Source organism: Cryptomeria japonica, chromosome 5 (genome assembly GCF_030272615.1).
Source record: "Cryptomeria japonica chromosome 5, Sugi_1.0, whole genome shotgun sequence".
Lineage (NCBI taxonomy): Eukaryota > Viridiplantae > Streptophyta > Pinopsida > Cupressales > Cupressaceae > Cryptomeria > Cryptomeria japonica.
Window position 1 is genome coordinate 832,535,800 of NC_081409.1, and position 24,454 is coordinate 832,560,253.

The following is a 24,454-nucleotide window of genomic DNA, read 5'->3' on the forward strand; positions in this document are numbered from 1 at the left end:
ACTGGATAAATTAAATTAGGATAAGGTTAACTTATATTTCCAACTGTAATTCTCATACAGCCAAGCATCATACAATCAGTATGTTACAGAAAGTACTTCATGATGGTGTTTTGTGACTTTGTAAGCGCAACTCAGATGAGGAGATAGCATCTTTGTTGCTTTGTCACCATTTGAAAAGAGCACATTTATAGTTCTTGAAATTAACTGCTTTTGAAATCCTGCAGAACAATTGCTTCAAATTGTGACCATCACATTATCTGTGGGAGAGGTTACAAACTTAAATATTCCTAGGTTCATTGTTCATGCCTGCAATAAATCAATCTCTTTTGGAGCTTCTGTCGTCACAAGTCTGAAAACCTTCTTATGTCTCTTTCTTGCTGAGGTATAAAGCATGTTCTTCCAAATACTCCTTGCTGTTCATCTCTGTCAATCTGCCACAAGAAATATAACTGAATAACTAACTAAAACCTTACAAATAAATCCCTTTGACCTGGTTCTTTGGCAGCTCCTACTTGTCTTAGATATTTCATAAATAAAAATTACGGCAAGTGTAACTGTGAGCCACATGCATTTTTTCTAGGAAAAAAATCACTTGAAAGTAATCAATTCGCAAATACACAAAAGTACCGATGGCCCTATAGGACGAGTTTGAATTGAACTTATTTCCTTTGAACCAAAAAAGATGTGAAACTTTTATTCAAGAAAACACGGGTCATTTGATAAAATATCCATTCATTAAAAACTAGTATAGCGATACAATAACCAGGTGAGACAGCAAACATCTGTTATCATCATGGAGAACAATATATATAACAATACAAAAAAGCACAATACAGGCCTTCCAATGTATTAATATGGCAGCAATTTACCATGGAATAGCTATAGTCATCAATCGAACTATCAGATAAATCTAGAGAAAATGACTCATAAAACAAGGTCTGTTCCAACTAGTAAGATATGAACTTCAGTTATGTCAAAAGAGCAATTCCATGTCTCTCTTACAAGTGACCCGTAATTGAACTAACTGTTATCACAAAAGCTTGCACCCTTGTTGAGCTATCAACTCAGCAACCTTGTGAAACATGGAAACAACCCCGAAGTGTGGGACCTTGCGCAAAGGGGTTGAATCTCCGGAGAAGGTCAGCTTCCTTCTCAATCCAAGTGCAGGTGTTGAACCAACTCAACACTCCAAATTTTACTTCTAAACTTATCCTAACAGCTTGCAGAGGAAAAAGGAAGAGAGAAAAGCTTAAAATGAAAAGAGGTGATGCACCAAGATAAGAGATGTTTCTCTCTACACCAGAAATGGCACAAAGAATCAACTAAAATACCCAGGAGATGCACAAACTTCAGTTGCATGAATGACCTCAACGCACGTATGGAAGTTAAAACTTGTTGAATGTCAAGAGGGGAGAAGGTTTCCCACAAGTCACACCCAGAAACAGGTTAACACAGCATATATGTGAAAGAAAGCCACAAACATACACTTACAATGAAGGTAAGAACACATACACAGCATGCATAAGCTGAAGTAAGGCAAGAATGATGATTTCAATTCATTATAAGGCCAATGGCCAAACTTACAGTTGCAGAAATGCAAGATAAATACAAGTCTTCAAGAGAAGTGAAAGAGCATAAATAGCTCAAGCCAGCAGGGAGAGAACCCCTTACAATGAGGCTTAACAGCTTTGATTTAGAAAACTGGTCGCAGAGGAGAGACCATTGGTCAAGGAAGAGAAGCCTTGACCCTTATGTGTGCACGGAAATATCAGTCAGGGAATGCAGGGAAGTGCATGCACCTGACATTGTGTACATGCAAGCAACCCAGCCATGCCTTGACAACGCAATCCCAAGAAGAAAGGTACTTCTAGAAGGTGGATTGTCTGACATTCCAAAGTCAAAGTATGCAATCATGACATAAGCAACCACAAATAAGAAGGCCTTGTACTCCACCTGATGAAAATCCTGCAAAAATTATTAAATGCACCCATGTAGCTCCACAAAAGAAAGTGTACAAGTCGCAAGAGTTGGTGAAGCATTAAAGCTTTGAGTGTTGATCATGCCATCTGGAAGTGTTGCAAGCCGTCGGAAGTCGGAAGACTTGGGAAACCTGGGTTTCCTAAGTTGGGAAGACGGAAGACTTCGAAAACATGGGTTCCTGAAGTTGGGAAGATGGAAGACTTCGGAAACACGGGTTCCTGAAGTTGGGAAGACTTAGGCTTTGGGATTTCGTGATTCTGGGATTCTGGGGAGACTGAAGACTTAAGAACTTGGGAACCTGGGGGTTCTGGAGTTCTAGGGTTGAGGGAGATTGTAACTGGGTAGGATGCGGATTCCAATTGCCTTAAGGCAACATTGGAATCCGCCAAGGGCTGGGCCCTTCTCTCCCCTCTCACACGCCACTCTAAGGGAAACGTGTTCCCTCTAATAGGGCCGACCCTATAAACCAAAAGTCATATCACACAAAAGGGATAAAATAAATAAAAGGAATTAGCACCAAGCCAACCTCAAATAGGTCCCCTTGCCACGTATAAATGAACAACTACTTGACCTCATTAATATATCATATCTTTCCTCACATCATGTGAATTAGCTCTCAAGTTGAAGCAAAAATAGTCGGTTATCTGTTGTGCATGAATGCGAACTACATCTGCTGCCAAGGTGTAAACTTTAGGTGTGAATATCTCCAGTGAAAGGTGCAAACTGCTGTCAAGAATAAGGCGTCAAAAGTGCAGACTAGGTTACTGGTTGATGAAGACAAAAGTGCAGATCTGAGGTGTAGACCTGATACTGATTAGTCATCTACATTAGATCTAAAGTGTGGCCATATCAGACCTCCTAAAGAGATAAGTGTTGTAATCAGAATATTGTATAATTCATAATCAGATCTGAGGATCTCTTCTTGCTGGGTTTTTCCTCCTAGGAGGTTTTCCCAAGGTAATGTTGTCTTGTCTCATTTTCATCTATTTTGGTTGCTCTCTGTCATTCACTAAGTTGAAAACCTTAACAGAAAAATCTATTTTCTGAGTTTATTGTTAATCTGAAAGTAAAACTAACATGGTATCAGAGCCCTAGGTTATATATATATATATATATATATATTAACTTTCAGATTTCAGTACTCTTTTATTTCCAGTTTGTTGTTTCATTTTCAGTCAGGACAATGACAGGGCTGAAAGTTGAAGATAGGCTCGAAGGGGCACTTAACTTTGCTGCCTGGAAGGTTTGCATCCTACTTGCTCTTGAGGAAGATGATCTCCTTCAGTTTGTGCAAAACGAAAAGCTGACTGCGCCTACAGATCAAGAAGAACTAAAGCAGTTTAAAAGGAATGCCCTCAAAGCCAGAAAGCTCATCATTGACTCAGTCAAAGATCACCTTGTCACCTCTATCTCCAAATTCACTACAGCCAGAGAGATATTCAAATATCTGGAAGGTATTTATGAGATCAATAACCTCAGTAGAGCAATTGCATTAAGGCAACAATTACTTCACATTAAAATGGCAAAAGAAGATTCAATTATGTCTTACTTCATGAAGATCTCTAAACTAAAGGATCAACTAGGCTCAATTGGTCATAACATAGAAGACAAGGGCATTGTCATGATCTCATTGAATGGTCTCCCAGATTCATGGGATTCCTTCATTCAATCCATAAGTGGGAGATCTGAATTCTCAACCTTTGATTGTCTTCGGAACAATTGTCTTCATGAGGAATTTCGTCTTGCCACAAGAGGAAAACTCGGGAGTCCTCAAGTGGATGATCAGCATATGCTTGCAACCCAATGCAAGAAAGGTGATAATTGGACGAAGAATAATCCTAAGAGGAATAGAGAATTCAGACCACCCAGCTCTCAGAATTCTTGGAAGAAGCTAAGAGATCTCTCTTGTGTTCGATGTTTTAGATGTGACAAATATGGTCACTATGCTAAAGAATGTCAAAATGAACCTTTGCAAAGGGAAGCCAACCTAAATGAGGTCTCAGAACAAAATGAAGACTTCTTATTCATTTCTGCTTTGTCAAGCAGCATACCCTCAGATAGTAACACATGGTTGATTGACAGTGGTGCTTCCAGACACATCACAAGCTATCGTGAGCATCTTTCAGACTTAGTAGAAAAGGATACCAGTCTACATGTGGTAATTGGTGATGATGCTCGATATTTCAGTAAAAGGTTCTGGCACTACCTCTTTAAATTTAAATTCTGGTATTTCACTTCAACTTAGTGATATCTTATTTGTTCCTGAAATTAAAAGAAACTTAATTTCTATTTCCGCTCTAGAAGATAAAGGTTATCAAGTAGCATTTTCTGAGGGTAAAGTACTTTCTTGGCCTAAGAAATCTAGTTTTAAATCTGCTCGTGTTATTGGAAATAGATATGATAGTTTGTATAAGCTCTCCACTAACCCTATTCAAGCCCTCATTAATGAGGCCCCTGAATCCTGTGAGCTATGGCATCGAAGGCTTGGAAACTTACACTTTCAAGCTCTTTCTTCCCTCAGAAGGATAGTTAAAGGTATGCCTAAACTCAGTCAATTTCATGATGATACTTATAAAGGTTGTGCTATGGGTAAAAATGTTAAAAGTTCTTTTCATAGAAGTGAAAGTAGAGCTAAAGAAAAATTAGAACTTGTTCATTCTGATTTATGTGGAACTATGTCTGTAGCTTCTCCTAGTGGATGTCTCTACTATGTAAATCTTCATAGAAGATTTCTGTAGGAAAACTTGGATTTATTTCTTAAAAGACTAAAAAATCTGATGAAGTCTTAAGTAGATTTAAAGAATTTAAAGCATTGGCTGAAAACATTTATGGTAAAAGAATTAAATGTTTAAGGTCTGACAATGGAGGTGAGTATACCTCTGGCAGTTTTTATGACTTCTGTGTTGTTAGGAATTAAGAGGGAGTTCCGTGATCCCTACAATCCTCAGCAAAATGGAGTTGTTGAAAGAAAGAATAGGACTATTGTTGAGGCTGCAAAGGCTATGATCCATGATCAAAACTTGCAGACTTTTCTTTGGGCTGAGGCTTCTAGAACAGCAGTCTATATTCAGAATAGATGTCCCCACCGTGTTCTAAAGAATATGACTCTTGAAGAAGCCTTCTCAAAATCCAAACCTGACATCAACCACTTGAGAATTTTTGGAAGTCTTGTATATGTTCATGTGCCTAAAGAAAAGTGAACTAAGTTAGAGCCTTCCGGAAAGAAGGGGATGCTAGTTGGATACAATGGATCTTCCAAAGCCTTCAGGATTTACATTCCAACTCAAAGGTATGTTGAGGTAAGTAGGGATGTTACGTTTAAAGAAGATATCGCTTTTAAGAAATCAAAAGGTTCACTTGTTGTTGATGAGGTTAATAATAATCAAGATATGAATATTGACACTAACCTTGAGATTCAGAGGGAGTCTGTTGAGCCTCCACCTCAAGAAGAGCATAATGACTCACCTGAGCCCATGAATCCCACTGATATACCTAGTGGCACTGTTGTTAGCAAAAAGAGGCCACTTTGAGTGAGAAACACCATTCAAGAAGCCGAAAGATTTGCAGCTCCCAGTGGCACCTTCAGAGAAAGCAAGAGACCTCAAGTATTCTCCAACTATGTTGCATTGATGAGAAATCTCATTGAGTCTGAGCCATGCAATGTTGAAGAAGCCTTGAACCATCATGCCTAGAAGCTTGCTATGGATGAAGAATATCAGTCAATCATCAAGAATGATGTTTGGGACATAGTGCCTAGACCCAAAGGTAAATCTGTTGTTTCCTCTAAATGGTTATTTAAAATTAAACATAATGTTGATGGTAGTATTGAAAAATATAAAGCTAGATTTGTAGCTCGTGGTTTTTCTCAAAAAGAAGGCATAGATTATGAAGAAACATTTGCTCATGTTGCTAGATATACCTCTATTAGAACTATAATAGCTATTGTTGCAGCTAGAGGTTGGAAGCTACATCAAATGGATGTTAAGACTACCTTCCTTAATGGTGTCATTGAGGAAGAAGTCTATATTGAACAACCTGAGGGTTATGAGATTCATGAAAGAAATACTCATGTGTGCCGGTTGAAGAAAGCTCTATATGGCTTCAAACAGGCCCCTCGTGCTTGGTATGAAAGAATTGATAAATACTTGTTAAGTTTAAGATTCTGTAAAAATGATGTTGATTCTAACATTTACTTCAAAATATCCAATGATGAAATGCTAATTCTGGTTCTATATGTGGATGATTTATTTCTTACTGGTAAAAATGAGCTTATCATTAGATGTAAGAAAGAATTAGCTTCAGAATTTGAAATGAAAGATTTAGGTCTAATGCATTATTTTCTGGGACTAGAAGTATGGCAAAGATCTAACGAAATTTTCTTAAGTCAAGGAAAGTATTCTATTGATATCTTGAAAAGATTTAGAATGATGGATTGTAAACCCATGTCTACTCCTATGGAATCTAACTTAAAGAAGTTGAGTGTTTCTGCAGTTAACTCTGATTTTGCAAATCCATCTGAGTACAGACAATTGATTGGATCCCTGATGTATCTAGTTAACACTGGACCAGATATATGCTATGCAGTGAATGCTCTCAGCCAATTCATGAGCATGCCTAAACATGTTCATCTTGTTGCAGCCAAGCACATCCTAAGATACTTGCGAGGCACAGTTGGTTATGGGCTGAAGTATCCACTTAACACTTCAATAACCTTGGAAGGTTACTCAGATGCAGATTGGGCAGGGAGTGTCAAGGACAGGAAAAACACTTCTGGCATCTGTTTCAGCTTAGGATCCGTAGTGATCTCTTGGGCTTGCAGAAAACAATCCTCAGTAGCACTTAGTACAGCTGAAGCTGAGTACATTGCAACAAGTGTTGCTTCTAAAGAAGCGGTGTGGCTTCGTAAGCTCCTTGCTGGGTTGTTTGGACAACCTTGGGAATCTACAGTTATTCATTGTAATAATCAGAGTTGTATAAAGATGTCTGTCAATCCGGTGTTTCATGACAGGTCAAAACATGTGGAGACTCATTATCACTTCATTCAAGATATGGTGCAAAGAGGCGCCATTCAGCTGAAGTATGTCAATACTGATGATCAAATAGCAGATATTCTTACCAAGCCCCTATTGAGAGTGAAGTTTGTGTACTTCAGAGACAAACTTGGTGTTGTGGAAAATGAAACATTGGTTGAGAAGGAGTCTCAACCTTAGTGATACATTGTGTTGTATCAACCACCCTCTGCGGGCAATGCAAGGTGGTATTCTTCTCAGGGAGAAGAGCAAATGTAACCATCCTCTGCGGGTAATGTAAGATGGCAGAAAAGATCCTCTCCACCCTCTGTGGGCAATGTAAGGTGGATCCATTCTATGCTTGTTTGCAAGATGGAAGACTATGTTATGTGATTCCAATCTATGCTTGTGTGCAAGATGGAAGACTACAACATTCTGATTATGTAATCCATTCTTTGATTGTGTGCAAGATGGAAGATTATGATATTCTGATTATGTAATTATTTCCTCCCTAGTTAAGAGGGAGTGTTGATTTTAACTAGGTAGGATGCGGATTCTAATTGCCTTAAGGCAACATTGGAATCCGCCAAGGGCTGGGCCTTTCTCTCCCTCTCACACACCACTCTAAGGAAAACGTGTTCCCTCTAATAGGGCCAGCCCTATAACTCAAAAGACACACGCCACTCTAAGGGAAACATGTTCCCTCTAATAGGGCCGACCCTATAAACCAAAAGTCATCGCACAAAAGGAATAAAATAAATAAAAGAAATTAGCACCAAGCCAACCTCAAATAGGTCCCCTTGCCACATATAAATGAACAACTACTTGACCTCATTAATATATCATATCTTTCCTCACATCATGTGAATTAGCTCCCAAGTTGAAGCAAAAATAGTCAATTATCTGTTGTGCATGAATGCAAACTACATCTAATGCCAAGGTGTAAACTTTAGATGTAAATATCTCCAATGAAAGGTGCGAACTGCTGTCAAGAATAAGGCGTCAAAATTGCAGACCAAGTTACTGGTTGATGAAGACAAAAGTGCAGATCTGAGGTGCAAACCTGATTTTGATTAGTCATCTACATCAGCCCTAAAGTGTGGCCATATCAGACCTCCTAAAGAGATAAGTTTTGTAATCAGAATATTGTATAATTCATAATCAGATCTGAGGATCTCTTCTTGTTGGGTTTTTCCTCCTAGGAGGTTTTCCCAGGGTAATGTTGTCTTGTCTCATTTTCATCTATTTTGGTTGCTCTCTATCATTCACTCAGTTGAAAATCTTAATAGAAAAATCTATTTTCTGAGTTTATTGTTAATCTGAAAGTAAAACTAACACTTGGGAACCTGGGGGTTCTGGGGTTGAGGAAGAGAAGACTTAGGAACTTGGGAACCTGGGGGTTCCGGAGTTCTAAGGTTGAGGAATAGAAGACTAAGGAACTTCCTTCTGACAAGACAACACTTCACACTTCATGATTCCATTGTTTCCTCTTTGATCAAACTGGGGCATCGCTGGTCCATGGAACATATCTCTAATTGGTTCTCACTGATGGACCAAGGGTGTCATAAAATGACAACATTTTTGGCGACCTCTGCGGGATGCTTGCCTGCTAAGCATATAGATCAGTATCATAAAATGACAACATTTTTAGCGACCTCTGCGGGATGCTTGCCTGCTAAGCATATAGATCAGTAGCCTGTATAATTCATTGGGCGCAATCACAACTACAAGAAAGAAGAAAACTCTCTCCTCTGTAACCTGCAAAGGATCAAGATCAGCCATTCTGAAGGGGAACAGCCTATGCTCATGCACTTCTTGGAAAACAAGAAACCTAACTAATATTTACATTGTTATAATAAGAGGCAACTGATGCTTTTGTTAAACAGCTCAGATAATCGGTGGACAACTGAGAGTGGGGGGGGGGGGGGGGGTTGTGAATCAATTGTCGACAGATTATAAAACTTTAAGCATTAAAACCTTATTACCGGAATACATAAACTAAATACCGGAATAGCAAATATATTAGTTAAGCACAAATATAAACCACAAAACATTTACCAACCATCCACAAAAGATAACACTAAGATTTGTACATGGAAACTCCAGTAGAGGGAAAAACCACGGTGGGAAGCCTACCCACAGTCAAATAATACTTCTGCAGTAAGTATGTGATTACAAAAAGAGGGGCCTGCACATGTAGGAAGGCCAACAGCCTAGACTGCACTGCTCGTCACAAAAGGAGCTTCACTGACTACAAAATAAATCTAGACTACAATTCGGAAAGAAGAGTGAACTGCAAGAATAGCATCTCCTATGTCTGAGTACAGTTTTGGATAAGCTCAGTATCGGAGGTCTTAAACCTCTTTCACCAACCCAATTCAATCACCTATAATCGACCAAAAATTTTGCATACGATTACAACCTTATTCGCACACAGATAGTTGCATAACCCCTAAAACCATAAACTCATAACCATAACCATTACATGATCTACAAAGAGATCTTGCATCATATTTATACCAACCCGGGACCTAAACAATTAGGTCGGCCACCTAAAAGATAATACAATAAATTCATAATATAAACCCGCAATCCAATGATCAACCAAGTCGACCTAATACCGAAACAACATAATTCAATCAATAGATCCAACCAGTAACGCTTCAAGATCATCCACCAACACATTACATAAACCGGTCCATAACCTAGCAGAATAAGATAGCATTAGGTCCGGTCCTAAATGCAACACCACCGATCAACAGGAACACGAACAAGATAACCAACAACATCCTGAAAGCCATCTAGAAGTCGCACCAACACCACTTATCAAGTGCATCAAAAGATTCCTCCAATTTGCCAACAATCTCCCCCTTTGGCATTGATGGCAACACTAGATGTGAAAAACATCCGAGTGCCAAGAAATGTCAAACAAGTCTCCCCCAAAAGAAGACAGCCAACAATCTCCCATAAAGTGATATTAAAATGAAGTTAACAAACTCCCCTTGTGAATGATATCCCTGTTAAGCTTTGATCTCTCCCCTTTGACTGATATTTTGTTAAGCTCTATTTTTCACATATATCTCTCCCCCTTTGACATCAATGCCAAAAATCTGACATAAACATCAACGAAAAATCATAAATCCACTGAACCACACAGCTGACTACTCCCCCTGAGTAGTAGCATCAACACATCAATCCGGAATGAATAGTAGCTCTGTAAATGCATATCGGACTGATGCCAATCAGCATCACTCAGGTCTCTACCGAAGGAGCAGAAACCCCCAATCTGTCTCTAAAGTACTCAAATGATTCCTTAGGCAAGGGTTTAGTGAAGATATCTACAATCTGCTCTTTAGTGTTCACATAAACCAATCTAACTTCATTTGCTTCCACCTTTTCCTTCAAAAAGTTGTACTTGATAGATAGGTGTTTTGTCTTAGAATGAAATACCGGATTCTTTGATATGTCAATAGCAGCAAAGTTATCACAGTGAATAGCTACCTGTTCATTACAATCCACCCTTATATCCTTCAACATTTGCTTCATCCATAGAACTTGTGTACAGTTAGTAGCAGCAGCAACATACTCAGCTTCAACAGTAGATAAGAGGTACATGAGTGTTTCTTGTTGATCCATGAAACAAGTTTCTTTCCAAGAAAGAAAGCTCCACCGGATGTGCTCTTTCGATCATCAACATCTCCAGCCCAATCTGCATCTGTATATGCACATATGTAAAACCATCATCTTTAGGATACCACAAACCATATTCAATTGTTCCTTGCAAATACCTGAAAATCTTTTTCACCGCGCTCTCATGATTCTCTCTAAGATCACTCTGATATCTTGATACAATACAAACTGCATTCATTATATCCGATCTAGTCTGAGTCAAATATAACAAACCTCCAATCATAAACTTGTACCTTGTAGGATTTACTGGTGCTGATGCATCTATCTTAGTCAATTTCTCACTTGTAACCACAGGAGTACCAACCGGTTTAGAATTTTCCATACCAAATTTCTTCAACAACTCCCTAGCATACTTAGTTTGACAGATGAAAATACCTTTATCAATCCGAGTAATCTGCAAACCTAAGAAAAATTTCATCTCCCCAATCATAGACATCTCAAATTCATTCTTCATATTATCAGAGAATTCCATACATAACTTATCCTCACCTCCAAAAATGATATCATCAACACAGACTTCAACAAACAACATGTCATCATCAGTGATCTTATAATATAAATTGTTGTCAACATTACCTTTAGTGAAACCAAGCTTCAAAAGATATTTATCCAATTTTGCATACCAAGCTCTAAGGGCTTGTTTTAATCCATATAAAGCTTTCCTTAACCTACAAACCATGTTTTTGTCAACTAAAAGTGAAAATCCATCAGGCTGCTCAATGTAAACTTTTTCTTCAAGATCTCCATTCAGAAATGCACACTTAACATCCATCTGATAAACCTTGTAATTCTTATGAGCAGCATAAGCAAGAAATAATCTCACAGCTTCAATCCTAGCTACTGGAGCAAAAGTCTCATCATAATCAATTCCTTCCTTCTGAGAATATCCTTTACAAACCAATCTAGACTTATTCCTCACAACTTGTCCATCTTCATTCAATTTATTCCTATAAACCCATTTAGTTCCAATAACATTCTTATTTTTAGGTCGGGGAACTTAAGTTTATGTGTTATTCTTTTCTATCTGATCTAATTCCTCTTCCATAGCTTTCATCCAACATTCATCTTTACATGCTTCAATTACTGATGCCAGTTCAATTTGAGAAATTAAACATACCTCATCAGCTACCAACCTTCTTCTTGTCATTACTCCTTTATTCTTGTCTCCACTGATCTAATCTTCTGAATGATTTAACCTAACATACTTAGGAGTCTTCTGACTTTCTGTTCCTTTGCTCTGATTTTCAGTTACTGTTGAATTTTCTGATACTGCCGGAGTAACTGGTTCAACATTCTATTCCAATGTAGGTGCTACCGGTTCAATTATGATCATTTCCACTACCGATTCTCTCTCATAAGTTCTGATTTGACTTCTATTCAGCTAATCCACTTTGACATTTGTGCTCTTCACAATTCTCTGCAATCTTTTGTTATAACATCTATATGCTTTGCTTTCATTAGAATAACTAAGAAATATCCCTTCATCACATCTATGATCAAACTTTCCAATGGAATCATCTCTTTTGATATAGCATTTACTACCAAAGATTCTGAAATACTTAACTGTAGGTGTATGACCAAACCATAACTCATAAGGTGTCTTACCGGTGTCTCCTTTGATATGAACTCTGTTGAATGTGTATATCGTCGTGCTCACGGCTTCTCTCTAGTAGATATGAGGCAAATTAGCTTCCATCATCATAGTTTTAGCCGCATCCAAGATAGTTATGTTCTTCCTTACCACAACTCCATTCTACTGAGGTGTCCAGGGTGCAGATAACTGTCTTCTTATCCCATTCTTTTCATTTCCGGATCCACTAGCTGAATCTTGTGTCGGTTCATCATCAGAATCAGTCGCTCCTTCCTCATCCGCACAGTAGTATGATTTGTCTTTGTTCCTCTTGTACTTATGCTTGTTCTAATAATCATGGTTAGGCCTAAAAGATCTTCTAGCTCTTTCTTCAAATCTTGAATTCCTTTCAAGACATCTAGATGCAAAATGACCTATCTTATTACATGTGAAATATTTAAAAGATGATTTTCCTTCATACTTACTTCCTGCCAACAGGGAGAGAACCCCTTACAATGAGGCTTAACAACCTTTATATGGAAAATTGGTTGTAGAGGAGAGACCATTGGTCAAGAAAGAGAAGCCTTGACCCTTATGTGTGCAGGGAAATGTCAGCCAAGGAATGCAGGGAAGTGCATGCAACTGACATTGTGTACATGCAAGCAACCCGGCCATGCCCTGACAACGCAATCCCAAGAAGAAAGGTACTTCTCGAAGGTGGATCACCTGACATTCCAAAGTCAAAGTATGCAGGCATGACATAAGTAACCACAAATAAGCATGGCCTTGTACTCCACTTGATGAAAATCCTGCAAAAATCATTAAATGCACCCCTGTAGCTCCACAAAAGAAAGTGTACAAGTCGCAAGAGTTGGTGGAGCATTAAGGCTTTGAGTGTTGATCACGCCATCTGGAAGTGTTGCAAGTCGTCGGAAGTCGAAAGACTTGGGAAACCTGGGTTTCCGAAGTTGGGAAGACGGAAGACTTCGAAAATATGGGTTCCCGAAGTTGGGAAGATGGAAGACTTCGGAAACAAGGGTTCCCGAAGTTGGGAAAACTTAGGCTTTGGGATTTCTGCATTCCAAGATTCTAGGCAGACTGAAGACTTAGGAACTTGGGAACCTAGGGGTCCCGGAGTTACAAGGTTGAGGAAGAGAAGACTTGGGAACTTGGGAACCTAGGGGTTCCGGAGTTCTGGGGTTGAGGAAGAAAAGACTAAGGAACTTCCTTCTGACAAGACAACACTTCACACTTCATGATTCCATTGTTTCCTCTTTGATCAAACTGGGGCAGCGCTGGTCCATGGAACATATCTCTAATCGGTTCTCACTGATGGACCAAGGGTGTCATAAAATGACAACACTAACCTTCTACATAGATCTGTCAACATAACTAATACAAACTTACATGAAGACCTCATATTTAATTCACAAGACCGAATCAGTATCAACTATCAACATTGCAGAAAACAATTTTTGTGAGACTAGAGATTACTAGATACAACTATGATCTTGTGTACCATAATTATCAATCAGTGATAAAACAATGCAACTTACCTAAGACTTAAATTGGTGCATATACATAGACAAGGTTTCAACTTTCCATAAAAAGTTTAAAATTTGTACCTGCTAATGGTTCGATCTTTTGCAAATCCCAATTCATTGTCAACACAGATATCTGCATCATCATTCTTCCTTGACCGTGATGAAGTTCTTGGTGCCATCCTTTTTGCCTCAGCAATTGTAAGAACCCGTTCAAAGAGATCTATTGGAGATGCCTCTGCCGTGCACAGAAACCTGGCTTTGTTTTCATACATAACCTGCAACAGATAACATGAAATGTCAACCATGCCTGCTGTTACACTTCTAATTAATAATTCAAAGTGTCAAAATATCAATCCAGAAAATTGCAGCCACAAGATAAAGGCTCATCTTAGTGAAGCCTATTCTTCAAAAGACAACTTTGTGCCATATGCCTTGATTTTCTTAGTTACCAAAACTGGTAGCTTACCTCTATTATTTAGACATATCCCACAATCCTTGGTAGATGTACCCATGTAAACAGTTTGAGAGTCAACAGGTGACATCTATAAATGGATTCTACTCAGGACTGAATTCATTTAATTAAATTTATTATTTTCAATTTTGACTGTTCTGCATTTAATACATGTGTGGTTTCCCAGTTGATTCAACTCTTTAATAAGAAATCTAGAATGGATTCCTAAGAGTGCTAGCTCTAGTATTTCAGACACTTGGGCACTGAACAGACAACATAATCAATTACTTCCAACGTTTTTGACTTTTTGAGAGAACAAATTTCCACATTCTGGATGCATGCAAAGGTACAGGCACATTCATATACATAAGGGCACGGACATGCATGCATGGCCAAATGTATACACTCACAGCCAGAGTTATGGATGCACTCATGATCAGAAATTAAACTTGTGTACAAAGACACACTCATAACCCAGCATACCCAAAATTCAAAAATGACATACAGTGACCCATGCCCATCTACCCAGGTAACCATGGGAATCAATTTGCAGGCATAAAAAGAGCTGCTCATGTCAAATACAATATGTCAAAGCATCCAACATGCTCAAGCCTCCTTCCCAGACAATCAAAAAAGTGAGAAATACACACATAGACAGGAGATTAACCAAGATCAAACGATTACCTCAAACCAATTCATACGACGTGAAGGCAAATGAGAAACATTGTCAATATCATTCAATACACTGTCTTTGGCAATATAAAGACATAATTAGACATATAGAATGAGCTCATATTGTATCTCCAATTTTTTCAAGGAAGTAATTACATTCAAAGATCAAGGAGAGAGAAAATACATCAACTAATGTGACGAATCGATAAGCTTCTGTCCTGTTGTGTGCCCCAAATGTGGGTACACCTTCAAGTGCAAGAGTATGGAAGTGCTCTGGATACAACCATCCTTACAGTTATGCATCAATGGGCTAAAATTGAATAATAAAAGAGAACCAAGATGAAAATAAACTCAAATGGCAATACTTTATAATCAAAAATGCATAGGATTCAATACCAAATAAGTAAAAATGTCTCTCTTGTGAAAATCCAATGTGCAAATTTTTAAAACCATTTGACCTACAAGAACAAACTACTCACTGAAAAGTCCAAAGTAATCTGCTGCACCCAGAGGTTTCCCACAGAGATCATTGAACTGAAAGTAAGCACAACCATTTGCTCCAAATGGAATCTGACAAATGGATGGATGAGATTGCATCAATGCTCAGTAATAATGATCAGACAATGCAGGAAAGTACATACAACCTAACCTATCTGCTACTACAGCTACATGATGATGACTGGGTGTAGAATACATAAAAATCAAAATATGCTTTCAAAGAAATTACCCTCAAAGATCATTATCTACAAGAAATTACCCTCAAAGACAATTATCTACCAATCCAAACCTGTAACTTTCGCCCCATGACAACTTCTACACTTGTTGGGGTGGCAATGCATCCACCTATCAAACTTCGGAACTTTTCTCTCAAAAGTTGAGAGGCTCCTTCACCACAGAAATAGAATCCTTTTTCTGCCTGCATCAGACCATATAATTAAGATAGCAATAATGAAGGTAATAAACACAAGAATCAGAAGAGCAACCTTCTGCAGTAAATGCCATATAGTGCAGATAGTTATACGATGCATAAGCTCAACCTCCCTAATTAGGAAGGACCTCAAGTTCTCTTTTGTCTGATTTAATGGTTGTCTACCAACCATAAGACCAACCCCAATTATCCCAATATGCAGAACATTTTATGTATGTGCTATGCTATGCTCACAAGTGGAATTTGATGCAGAAAGAATAATCAACTATCTAAAACTTGATATCACATGTTTCAAAATTTCAGAGATGCAAGAACCTTACTGAAGTGAGCTTTCTGTAGTCAGTGGATGAACCAATTGGATGAACTTCACATCGCTCCTACAACAAGAAAACTCTAATTAAAAAGCAATTTCCAGAGTGACTCCCAAAGTATTAGCCTGTATTAGAATATAAAATTAGAAGGTTTAATTTTATATTTAATATGCATTAGAATATAAAAATAAATGGTTGAATTCTATATTTAGGCAATCTTTATTCAAAGTTAGTTTCCTGCTCTGCACCTTCAAAAGTGAGATGAAGGGTAAGAATAAATTTCTCTGCAGACCGCCCTCATATAGCTGATCAGGAGGCCTGTTGGAAGTAGCAACTAAGATCTGAAATCACAGCAAGATCATCTTCAATTGACATATGACAACTTCTAATACACTAATTAACATTCCAGAAATGCAGAACTAATTGTACCTATTCAAGAAAAACAAAGAAATTCCTTGTATGAGTATTATAGTTAACTTCTTGACAACATAAAAGGTGAATTGGAAATACTTACAATTCCTTTATTAAAAAGATGTCCAAACATTCTATTCAATATCAATGCATCAGCTACATCTGTTACCTACAACATTGAAAACTGAAGGTAAAGGAAAAACATTCCTCAAGTTTTCTCCTTGCAAGTAATGGAATCGAATGGTAATAGCATATGCTACTTACTTGCCAAAGAAATATAATCTGAAATTTAGGAAATCATCTAGGATGAAATTATTACCATGAACTCATCAAGGCACAATAAAATTGCTTCTCTTGAAATCTCCTCAGCAACAGCATCCAATGGATCACTAACACCTTTATGTCTCTGTAGTCATTATCTAAACCATGTGAATTCTACCAACTCTAATAAATCCATATAGAAAAAAACAATTAATGCAGGAAACCTCATTATGATTGTAGGATATTAAAAGATGTGACATATTTCATCATCAGTATGCATGTAAGACACTAAAAAGGCACTTGAATTGATCTTCTTTAGGACGGTAGAAATCTTACTTGCAAACGGCTATGCACATCCAACATAAAGTCATGAAAATGAATTCTTTTCTTTCTCCAAGTTTCAGGCCTATGAAAAGAACAGATTCAAACCAATTTTAAGCATACACTGTGTAAAAAGTGTTCACTAGAACAATTAATTAGCTTCTGCTGAATATATATTTTAACTTTCCTCCAGCAATCACAGAGATAAATTTTTGTTTTAAATGGCATTTCCATTAAATTGTATCAACAATAACCCAAGGAAAGAGACCTTCACCATATCTACTCAGATGACAGCAAACCATTTTGCAATAGAAGAATATTACAAATGATTCAGGAGAAAAAAAAACTTCTGAATCACTCATTTTTCCATGGTGTTACAATTATTTATCATAATCACTCCTTATATTAGCTCCTAGTAAGCATAAAGAGATCTTAGATGACTCATGATAAATTTCTAGAATGGATATTTAAGTCCAGTATAGCATAATGCTAATGAGTTTGGTCATGGTCGTTATTTAGAATACAAAAATTAGGAGCTGCTCTGATTTTGTACATTGTCCATCCTCATTCAAATGAGAAAATCTATTTATTTAACATCCACCTATCAGTTGCAAAATAAACTATAGTAGCTTGAACATAAGCATATAAAATGAAATTTGAGCAGTTCAAGTACAGCCAAAGCAAGACGTAAATCAAAATTTGAATAAAAGGTTAATTGAAGAGTTAAAGAAATATCTTCTTACAATTGCTCATAAAACAAGTCCATTAGCATTGTTTTTCCTGTGCCCACCCCACCATATAGATACAAGCCATGAATAGGTGACAAAGAAGTCTTTGGAATGATGGACCAAAACCAGCTCCTACAAATTCCAATATCGATTAGACCGTGATAAAAGAACACAATATAGCATCATTTGAGAAAGATGGATGCATTTGTGTTTGAATTGACAAGAGAATGCATTTATCACTATGGCTGACCATGATCTTAAAATTTCTTAAGAATAGAAAATGCTTCTCAATGATTCTAATAAACTTTCCATGCTAAATGATAGGGGGAATGCATGAATTATTCCTGCAACCACAGGAGCACTTCAATTACAAGTGTGCTACCACCTTGTTAAAACAGCTGCTCTTCTTGCAATCTCCCTCACCTGCCAACTTGACCAGAAGATGCAGACCTTTCCAATCCACAGGTTTCAGCACCATCCATCAGCTCATCATACAACCTCTGAAGAACCCTGAGGGTCTCTTCCTACAAGTTTAACAAAAAGAAGATTCAGTAAAAGCATAAGGAAGCTGCAAAGCAGAGAAACTTGAAAGAAAAAAATTAAAAAAAATTCTCTGTAAGAGATCGATTCAAGTTCTTAAATCTGAAATTGTGAAATCAGGAAACATGACAATATTGAACCTAGAAAAGGCCAGAAATTTACAGAATTAGAATCCTTTTATAAATTCAATAAATTAAATTTTGGTATCTATAGATGAAAAGATTAGTGATCTCCCATACGAATTATAATATCATGGTACAAAATACCTGATCTTTGTCGCCTGCCATAAGCTCTCCTGCTGCTATTCTCCTTTCATACTCTACTAAGGGACCCCTTCTTTCCATATCCACTGTTGCATCAATTAAAGCATCTGTGACATCCAAGATATATACTATCAGAAGCTCTGACTTCCAAGAAGAGTTTTGTTAAATTATAAGCAGCGAAAAGTTCGAATCACTCTTGCTCCTGAATGTTCTCTGCTTATTATTAGTTTTCTATATTGGGGAACATTAACAAAGAAAATAATAAGGTATAAGAACTAACAAATATCAAAGAGAAACTAATGTATTGCAAAGTACAGCAGCCTAATTGAACCTGATGATCTATTGCAAAATTCACACCCAACAATCATGCCGGAGGGTAGGGGACTCTTTCTGACAGAAGTGCAAGCAAATAAAACAAAAACTGTTGCATGATTTATTTCATGGAAAATTCTGCACATCACACAAAAAGGAGCTGAAGTTCTCACACCATCCTATTCATCAAAGAACAACTATAATTTATTGATTTCCCATATTTACTTGCTGCTTCAAACTGGATTCTGTAAAGCAATTTAATAAATTAATTTGAAGGGGATAGATACTTTATCAATGGCTGATAATTGTCTTGAAAGTTTTCAAATGTCGTTCTTGGTATTGATTAAATTTACAAATAATAAATGCAAGTCTTATTTGAAGATATGGTTGATTCTGGTAAAGCAGACACAGTTCAATTAAATTGAGGATAAATGAGAAGAAAAAAGGTAGGATTGGCATGTGCAACAAGCCCTCTTTGACTCATTCAGTGATCACCTTGAAACATGGCAATATAAAACTCAGCTGAATGATTTTCTAGGATTGACCTAGAAATGTGAGGGTATTTTTTCCATCAAATACCCCACCAAACCTGCTGAACAATTAAAATGTAATACTGACTAATTATTATGATTTAATAATTAGTCAGTATAATTTAATAATTATAATGTAATACTGACTAATAATTTTTAATCCTATACTTCCTGTCCTGTCCAATTTTTGGCCCTTGGTGCCTCTGTGTATCTATCAAAAATCTGTCGAGGCTTGCAGTTTTTGGTGCAATGTCCACTTTGTCATATGTATGTAACATACGTTTATTGTATCAATAAAATTACAGACATTCTACGTCTTTTAATATTTTATCTAGAAAAAAATATATTGTGATTTAATCAAGGTTACCAGGAGACGGGGGTACTTGGAGACTTCGGAGACTGGTACCGGTACTGGTACGGCTAATTTTCAAAAATAGGAGACGGGGGTACTTGGAGACGCCGATTTTTTTCTTAAATATAATTTAATAATTTCTAAAACATATCGTGACAGAGAACTTTGAAACAGGAACAATGATAAAGTTTAAAATTAACTTTAAAATTGAACAAAAATTGAAATTAAAATTGTTTATACTCTTAATAGCCGGTCTAAATTGTTTAGTGAAAGTAAGGTAATATAGATGTTGAGCACACTCAATATTATCTGCTAAATAGTGAAGGCAATTTCTATTTAGACTATTACAATGATAAGAAATCAGTCCTCTCAAAAAGTCTACGCTATCAATAGATCTGATCACTATAACTTTGCATGGATTTGCATGGATTTTTGTCTTTCTGCGAAACAATTTCCTTATTAGTTATTTTCCTACGACTTCGCTTTGCTGTAAGCTTCTCTTATTTATTTTTTTTCATTTTTTTTTGCCTTTTTACTACATTTTGCCCCAAGTTTTTTGGGAGGAGACTTCATTTTTTGGTCAGGAGACTTTGGAGACGGCAGGAAACGGCAGTCAAAAGAACCTTATGCATCAAGAAGTTTCCGGAGACGTCTCCGGTACTGGTACGTGTCTCCAGGGGTAGGAGACGGGTCTCCTGGTAACGCTGGATTTAATCCTTGCGGCGATAAGAATGTTTTTCAAATAAGATTTTCTAATTGCCAGGTAAGATTATTTAAGTAGTAATATTTTACCACTTTATGGCCAAACCTTTTCTCAGCTTCACACTTCCTTAGGTATTTCCTGTTTGTTTTAGTTTATCGGGTTGCAGATGCTATAGGAAACGCTTCCATTGCTGTTACTACTAACAACAATTTAAGCTGTAGATACTAACCACTGTTTTCATTAACAATTTATGCGAGCTGAATTTTTTTATTATAGACTAATGTTCCCCAACCCTCCCTATCCCCTACCCCACCCTTGTGCCCAAAATGTATTCCATGGAAAAAGAGTATTTTCATGCCTAAGGAATCCTGAAGATTTTCACCTCATGCATACGAATAAATAAGAATCTAAAACAAGAGAGACACCAATATAATAAATGAAATCGTTGAAGACCAACCTCTGCTATAATTTTTGACTGCAGATAACAGTAAGGTCCTTGAAATTACAGCATGCTGTAGACCCATACTGATTTGTTTCTCCAAAACAGGGCTACATGGCATAGAAAATGCTAATGCTTTCTGCAGCTTGACAAAAGATCTTCCACCCCTGCTTATGCACCCGTCAAATGCACCCTCTTTTGTAAGCCAGTAAATTGACCTCACACGATTAGCTGCTCGGATCACAGACCTCATTGTTTACCAAAACCTACAAATCAGCAACAGAATTAAATCTCCCTTGGTAGCAATTTGACAGCAGAGTTGTCTGCAAAGTGAGAAAAGATGCCAAGAGGGTAATTTATCTTGAAACAAGACTTCAAACAGTTATTCACCTTCTAAATTACAATCCAAATAGAACCTAAATCTTTAATATTTACCACTACAAGTAGTTTGTGTATTTAAAATCCTTAAACTCGCAAGTTAAAATAGCCTTACATTCACTATATAATTATGAAAAATTTAATAAGAATGTAACGCACAACTCAGCACTTGTGGATATGGGTTCTTAAATCAAAAAATCAAGCTCAGTGTTGTTCAAGATACCACTTCCGTTGTTATTTAATCACACATGCACCTATATTTTCAATACAGACTTTTTACAGAATTTTTTATTTTGAAAATTGAAGATATCGGAACCCATAACTCATAACTAGATTCAAAATAACTAAAGCGAAAGCTTCTTATACATTTGTTGGGCGTGATGATGAAGGTGTGTGTACTTATATTGATCACATGTTCATGTTAAAAGAGGTAGATTGTGCACCTTGATTAACAACATACGAGGTAAATGGAAAAGCAATCCATGGTAAAATACTTGCATTAAGGAAGTTCCATAAATACTTGGTGCATATTGAGCATGCCCACCATCCGATATGCACCCACCTCAAATTGTGTATGAAAGAACCTAATTTACCCCCGGATTCCTCAAAAGAAAAAAAATCAAAGGAAAAATAGTACATGTTGAATTATTACAGCAGAAATTATCACCATTAAAAATCCAGAAAGCCGAATAAACTGTCATTCAATCTTTGCTATTATAGCCCTGCCGAACTTAGTCTTTTTTTTTTTTGAGATTTTGGGGATATTATATTATCAGAGGCTGCTAATTTCGATGTTGCCTTGTGTCAAGACATAATACCTGTTTGGCTTTCTATTAATGGTCGATTTTAATTAATCTATTTTTAATTCATGAAAAAAAAAATGATATTTCCCCAATCTAAATCCCAGTTGACACCAGAAAACCTTGTCATGGAGGTCTCAAAACCTAAATCAAAATCAAAACTTGCGAAAAATACAAATCAGTGTTGGACAATATTACAAATTTCATTCAAACTATTCTACAAAATTAATTGTACTTACGATAACAAACAGTGCCCTTGCAGTAACGAGTCTCGTCAGCTGTATCCTATGATCTCAACGAGAGATCCACAGTGTGAATACAGCAGCACCCAAAAATTTAATTATGTGGAAAAAAAAAGATAAAGAATGCAAATGGCGTCAAAAATGTCTGTACAATTCTCTCTTTTTTATTCAAATTAAGATAGGACTTAATTGAATACCTGGAACAAAGCCAATTCTGATCAGAGTTAAGAACGCCCCAATACGGAATAGATCGGCCTTCGCTTATTTGTAATAAAAGTCGAAAAACAATAAGAGTTTTTTCTGTTTTCCCTTTTTGAGCTTGGCGTGGAAAGAGATGAACAAGAAGACCAGTGAAAATGTGTTTACAGATTTAAAAGTTTGCAGGATGAGAAGGCTTTTGACAAAATGAGGATGAGAAGACTTTTGACAAAAATACAACAATGAATAAAAACGTCTCTGTATTTAACTGGGGCAAGGCAAGCGAAGTTGATAACAGAGATTGTTTTGCGTTTTGTTTTCTTTTTTTTTTCCGACAAGTTACTGTCGTTTCCGGGCAAGGCGAGCTAAGTTGATAACAGAGATTGTTTTGCGTTTTGTTTTCGGTTTTTTTTCCCGACAGGTCACGGTATCGCCTTTGTGAACAGTGTCTTTTGACGGGGAGTAGCGAATCGTCCAGATGATGACGTCATCATTAATGGGCATGCGGAATCTTTTGGATTTCACCCTTTGCGAGTGACGTGGTAATGGCAAAAGGAATGTTTCCCGTCAATTGCCGGAGTTTTCCGGTGAAGCATATACCCAGAACATTCCTAGTCCTTTTACCCCTCACTTCCCAGGGCAAAACCTAATTTTATTTTATTGCTCTTTATTATTATTATTATTATTATTATTATCTTAGTGTCGTGAAAAGTTAAAACAAGCATTTTTATTTTAAGGTTTTAGAAAAGTGGGCAGATCATGGTTATTGACTAGTAGTATTTTTTAGTGCTTTTACTATTTTATATGAATCTTCTTGGTGTAACAAGTTAATAGATTTTGATCAATATATTAATAATAATAAAAAGGTGAACTCCAATTGATTATTATTATTATTATTTATTATTTATTATTTAATAATATGGATAATTTTTTTTGGTAAAGATAAAAACAATAAGTTTCAATCACAAGATTTTAATTTTTTTATGAAAGTTCATGCTTTAAACACTATAGTATTCAAAAAAAAATATATATCTTTATAATAGCACTATAATAGATACATTATATTTTTACATTAGTCATTTACAATAGTAATATTTTGTTAGAGTGATTTCAAAATAGAATGTTTATGTCATTGTTATATATAATTCAAAATAGAATGTTTATGCCATTGTTATATATAATTGCTTATAATACAAAAATATGGTACAAAAAGATTATCAAGACATTCAACAAACAACTACCTCTCTACCATGTCAAATGGTACCCATATCATCAATTTAATCAATTTAAAGAACATGTCTACATACGCCTAAAAATGACACACCTAGATGCTTAGGCTACGATATGCATAAGAGTCACATAAAGATAATGCTCAATATCCTATAATTAATGGATACTCATATTGCCTTTCTAACACAAGTTATTTCTACATAGCTAAAGTAGTTCTAATTGTTATTTATGCTTTCTTACAAAACAAAGTTACAATAATAATCATTTACAAAAAATCATAAGAAAACTTTCTAACCTTTCAACAAAACAAAACAAAGATTAATATAGTTCTTACATTCAAATAAGAACTATGTTAAGGCTAAGTTTCTTATTTTTAACTCTTGCTTTTTCCTTATAGCATTCAATTTTTTTATTAAATAATCCACACATTTTTTTTTTTCAAATACCAATAGTGGTATATGCATGTGGCTTTTGCTTTAATACAAATTCTTTTCCTTCCCCTATTAATATCTTAGCTTTTCCATGCGTTAATTTTAGTTGAGTTCTCTTTTTTTTTAAACATTATTTACCTTTCCCTTCTCTTACTTTAAA

The 24,454-nt window shown here is 36.4% G+C and overlaps 1 protein-coding gene across 8 annotated transcripts; it reads right to left on the reverse strand.

Moving 5' to 3' along the window:
• Nucleotides 1-6: 6 nt before the first annotated feature.
• On the reverse strand, nt 7-23,037 carry LOC131075509 (uncharacterized). 8 transcript variants are annotated; one of them, XM_058012354.2, is made up of 16 exons: nt 22,633-23,034; nt 22,433-22,478; nt 21,034-21,281; nt 18,683-18,786; nt 18,300-18,400; nt 17,892-18,008; nt 17,164-17,233; nt 16,886-16,972; nt 16,670-16,735; nt 16,404-16,496; nt 16,165-16,221; nt 15,704-15,832; nt 15,396-15,486; nt 15,101-15,189; nt 13,875-14,068; nt 7-431 (listed from the first exon to the last, which is right to left on the reverse strand). In XM_058012354.2, exons 3-16 carry the CDS (start codon nt 21,266-21,268, stop codon nt 362-364), a joined length of 1,503 nt encoding a protein of 500 aa, XP_057868337.2. In that variant the 5' UTR covers nt 21,269-21,281; nt 22,433-22,478; nt 22,633-23,034; the 3' UTR covers nt 7-361. The 8 variants fall into 8 exon arrangements, with proteins under 8 accessions (XP_057868337.2, XP_057868339.2, XP_057868341.2 ...); XM_058012356.2 differs by having other exon boundaries at nt 22,433-22,485; XM_058012358.2 differs by having other exon boundaries at nt 22,433-22,498.
• Between the last annotated feature and the right edge of the window lie 1,417 nt (nt 23,038-24,454).

Excerpts from the sequence above, each read along its gene's own strand:
- LOC131075509 (XM_058012355.2), bottom strand. The coding sequence starts at position 21,268 with ATGAGGTCTGTGATCCGAGCAGCTAATCGTGTGAGGTCAATTTACTGG. Across the intron at positions 18,787-21,033 it reads AGTCAAAAATTATAGCAGAG|ATGCTTTAATTGATGCAACA; the intron begins GTTGGTCTTCAA and ends TGGATGTCACAG. Across the intron at positions 17,234-17,891 it reads GACTTGTTTTATGAGCAATT|GCCTGAAACTTGGAGAAAGA; the intron begins GTAAGAAGATAT and ends TTCTTTTCATAG.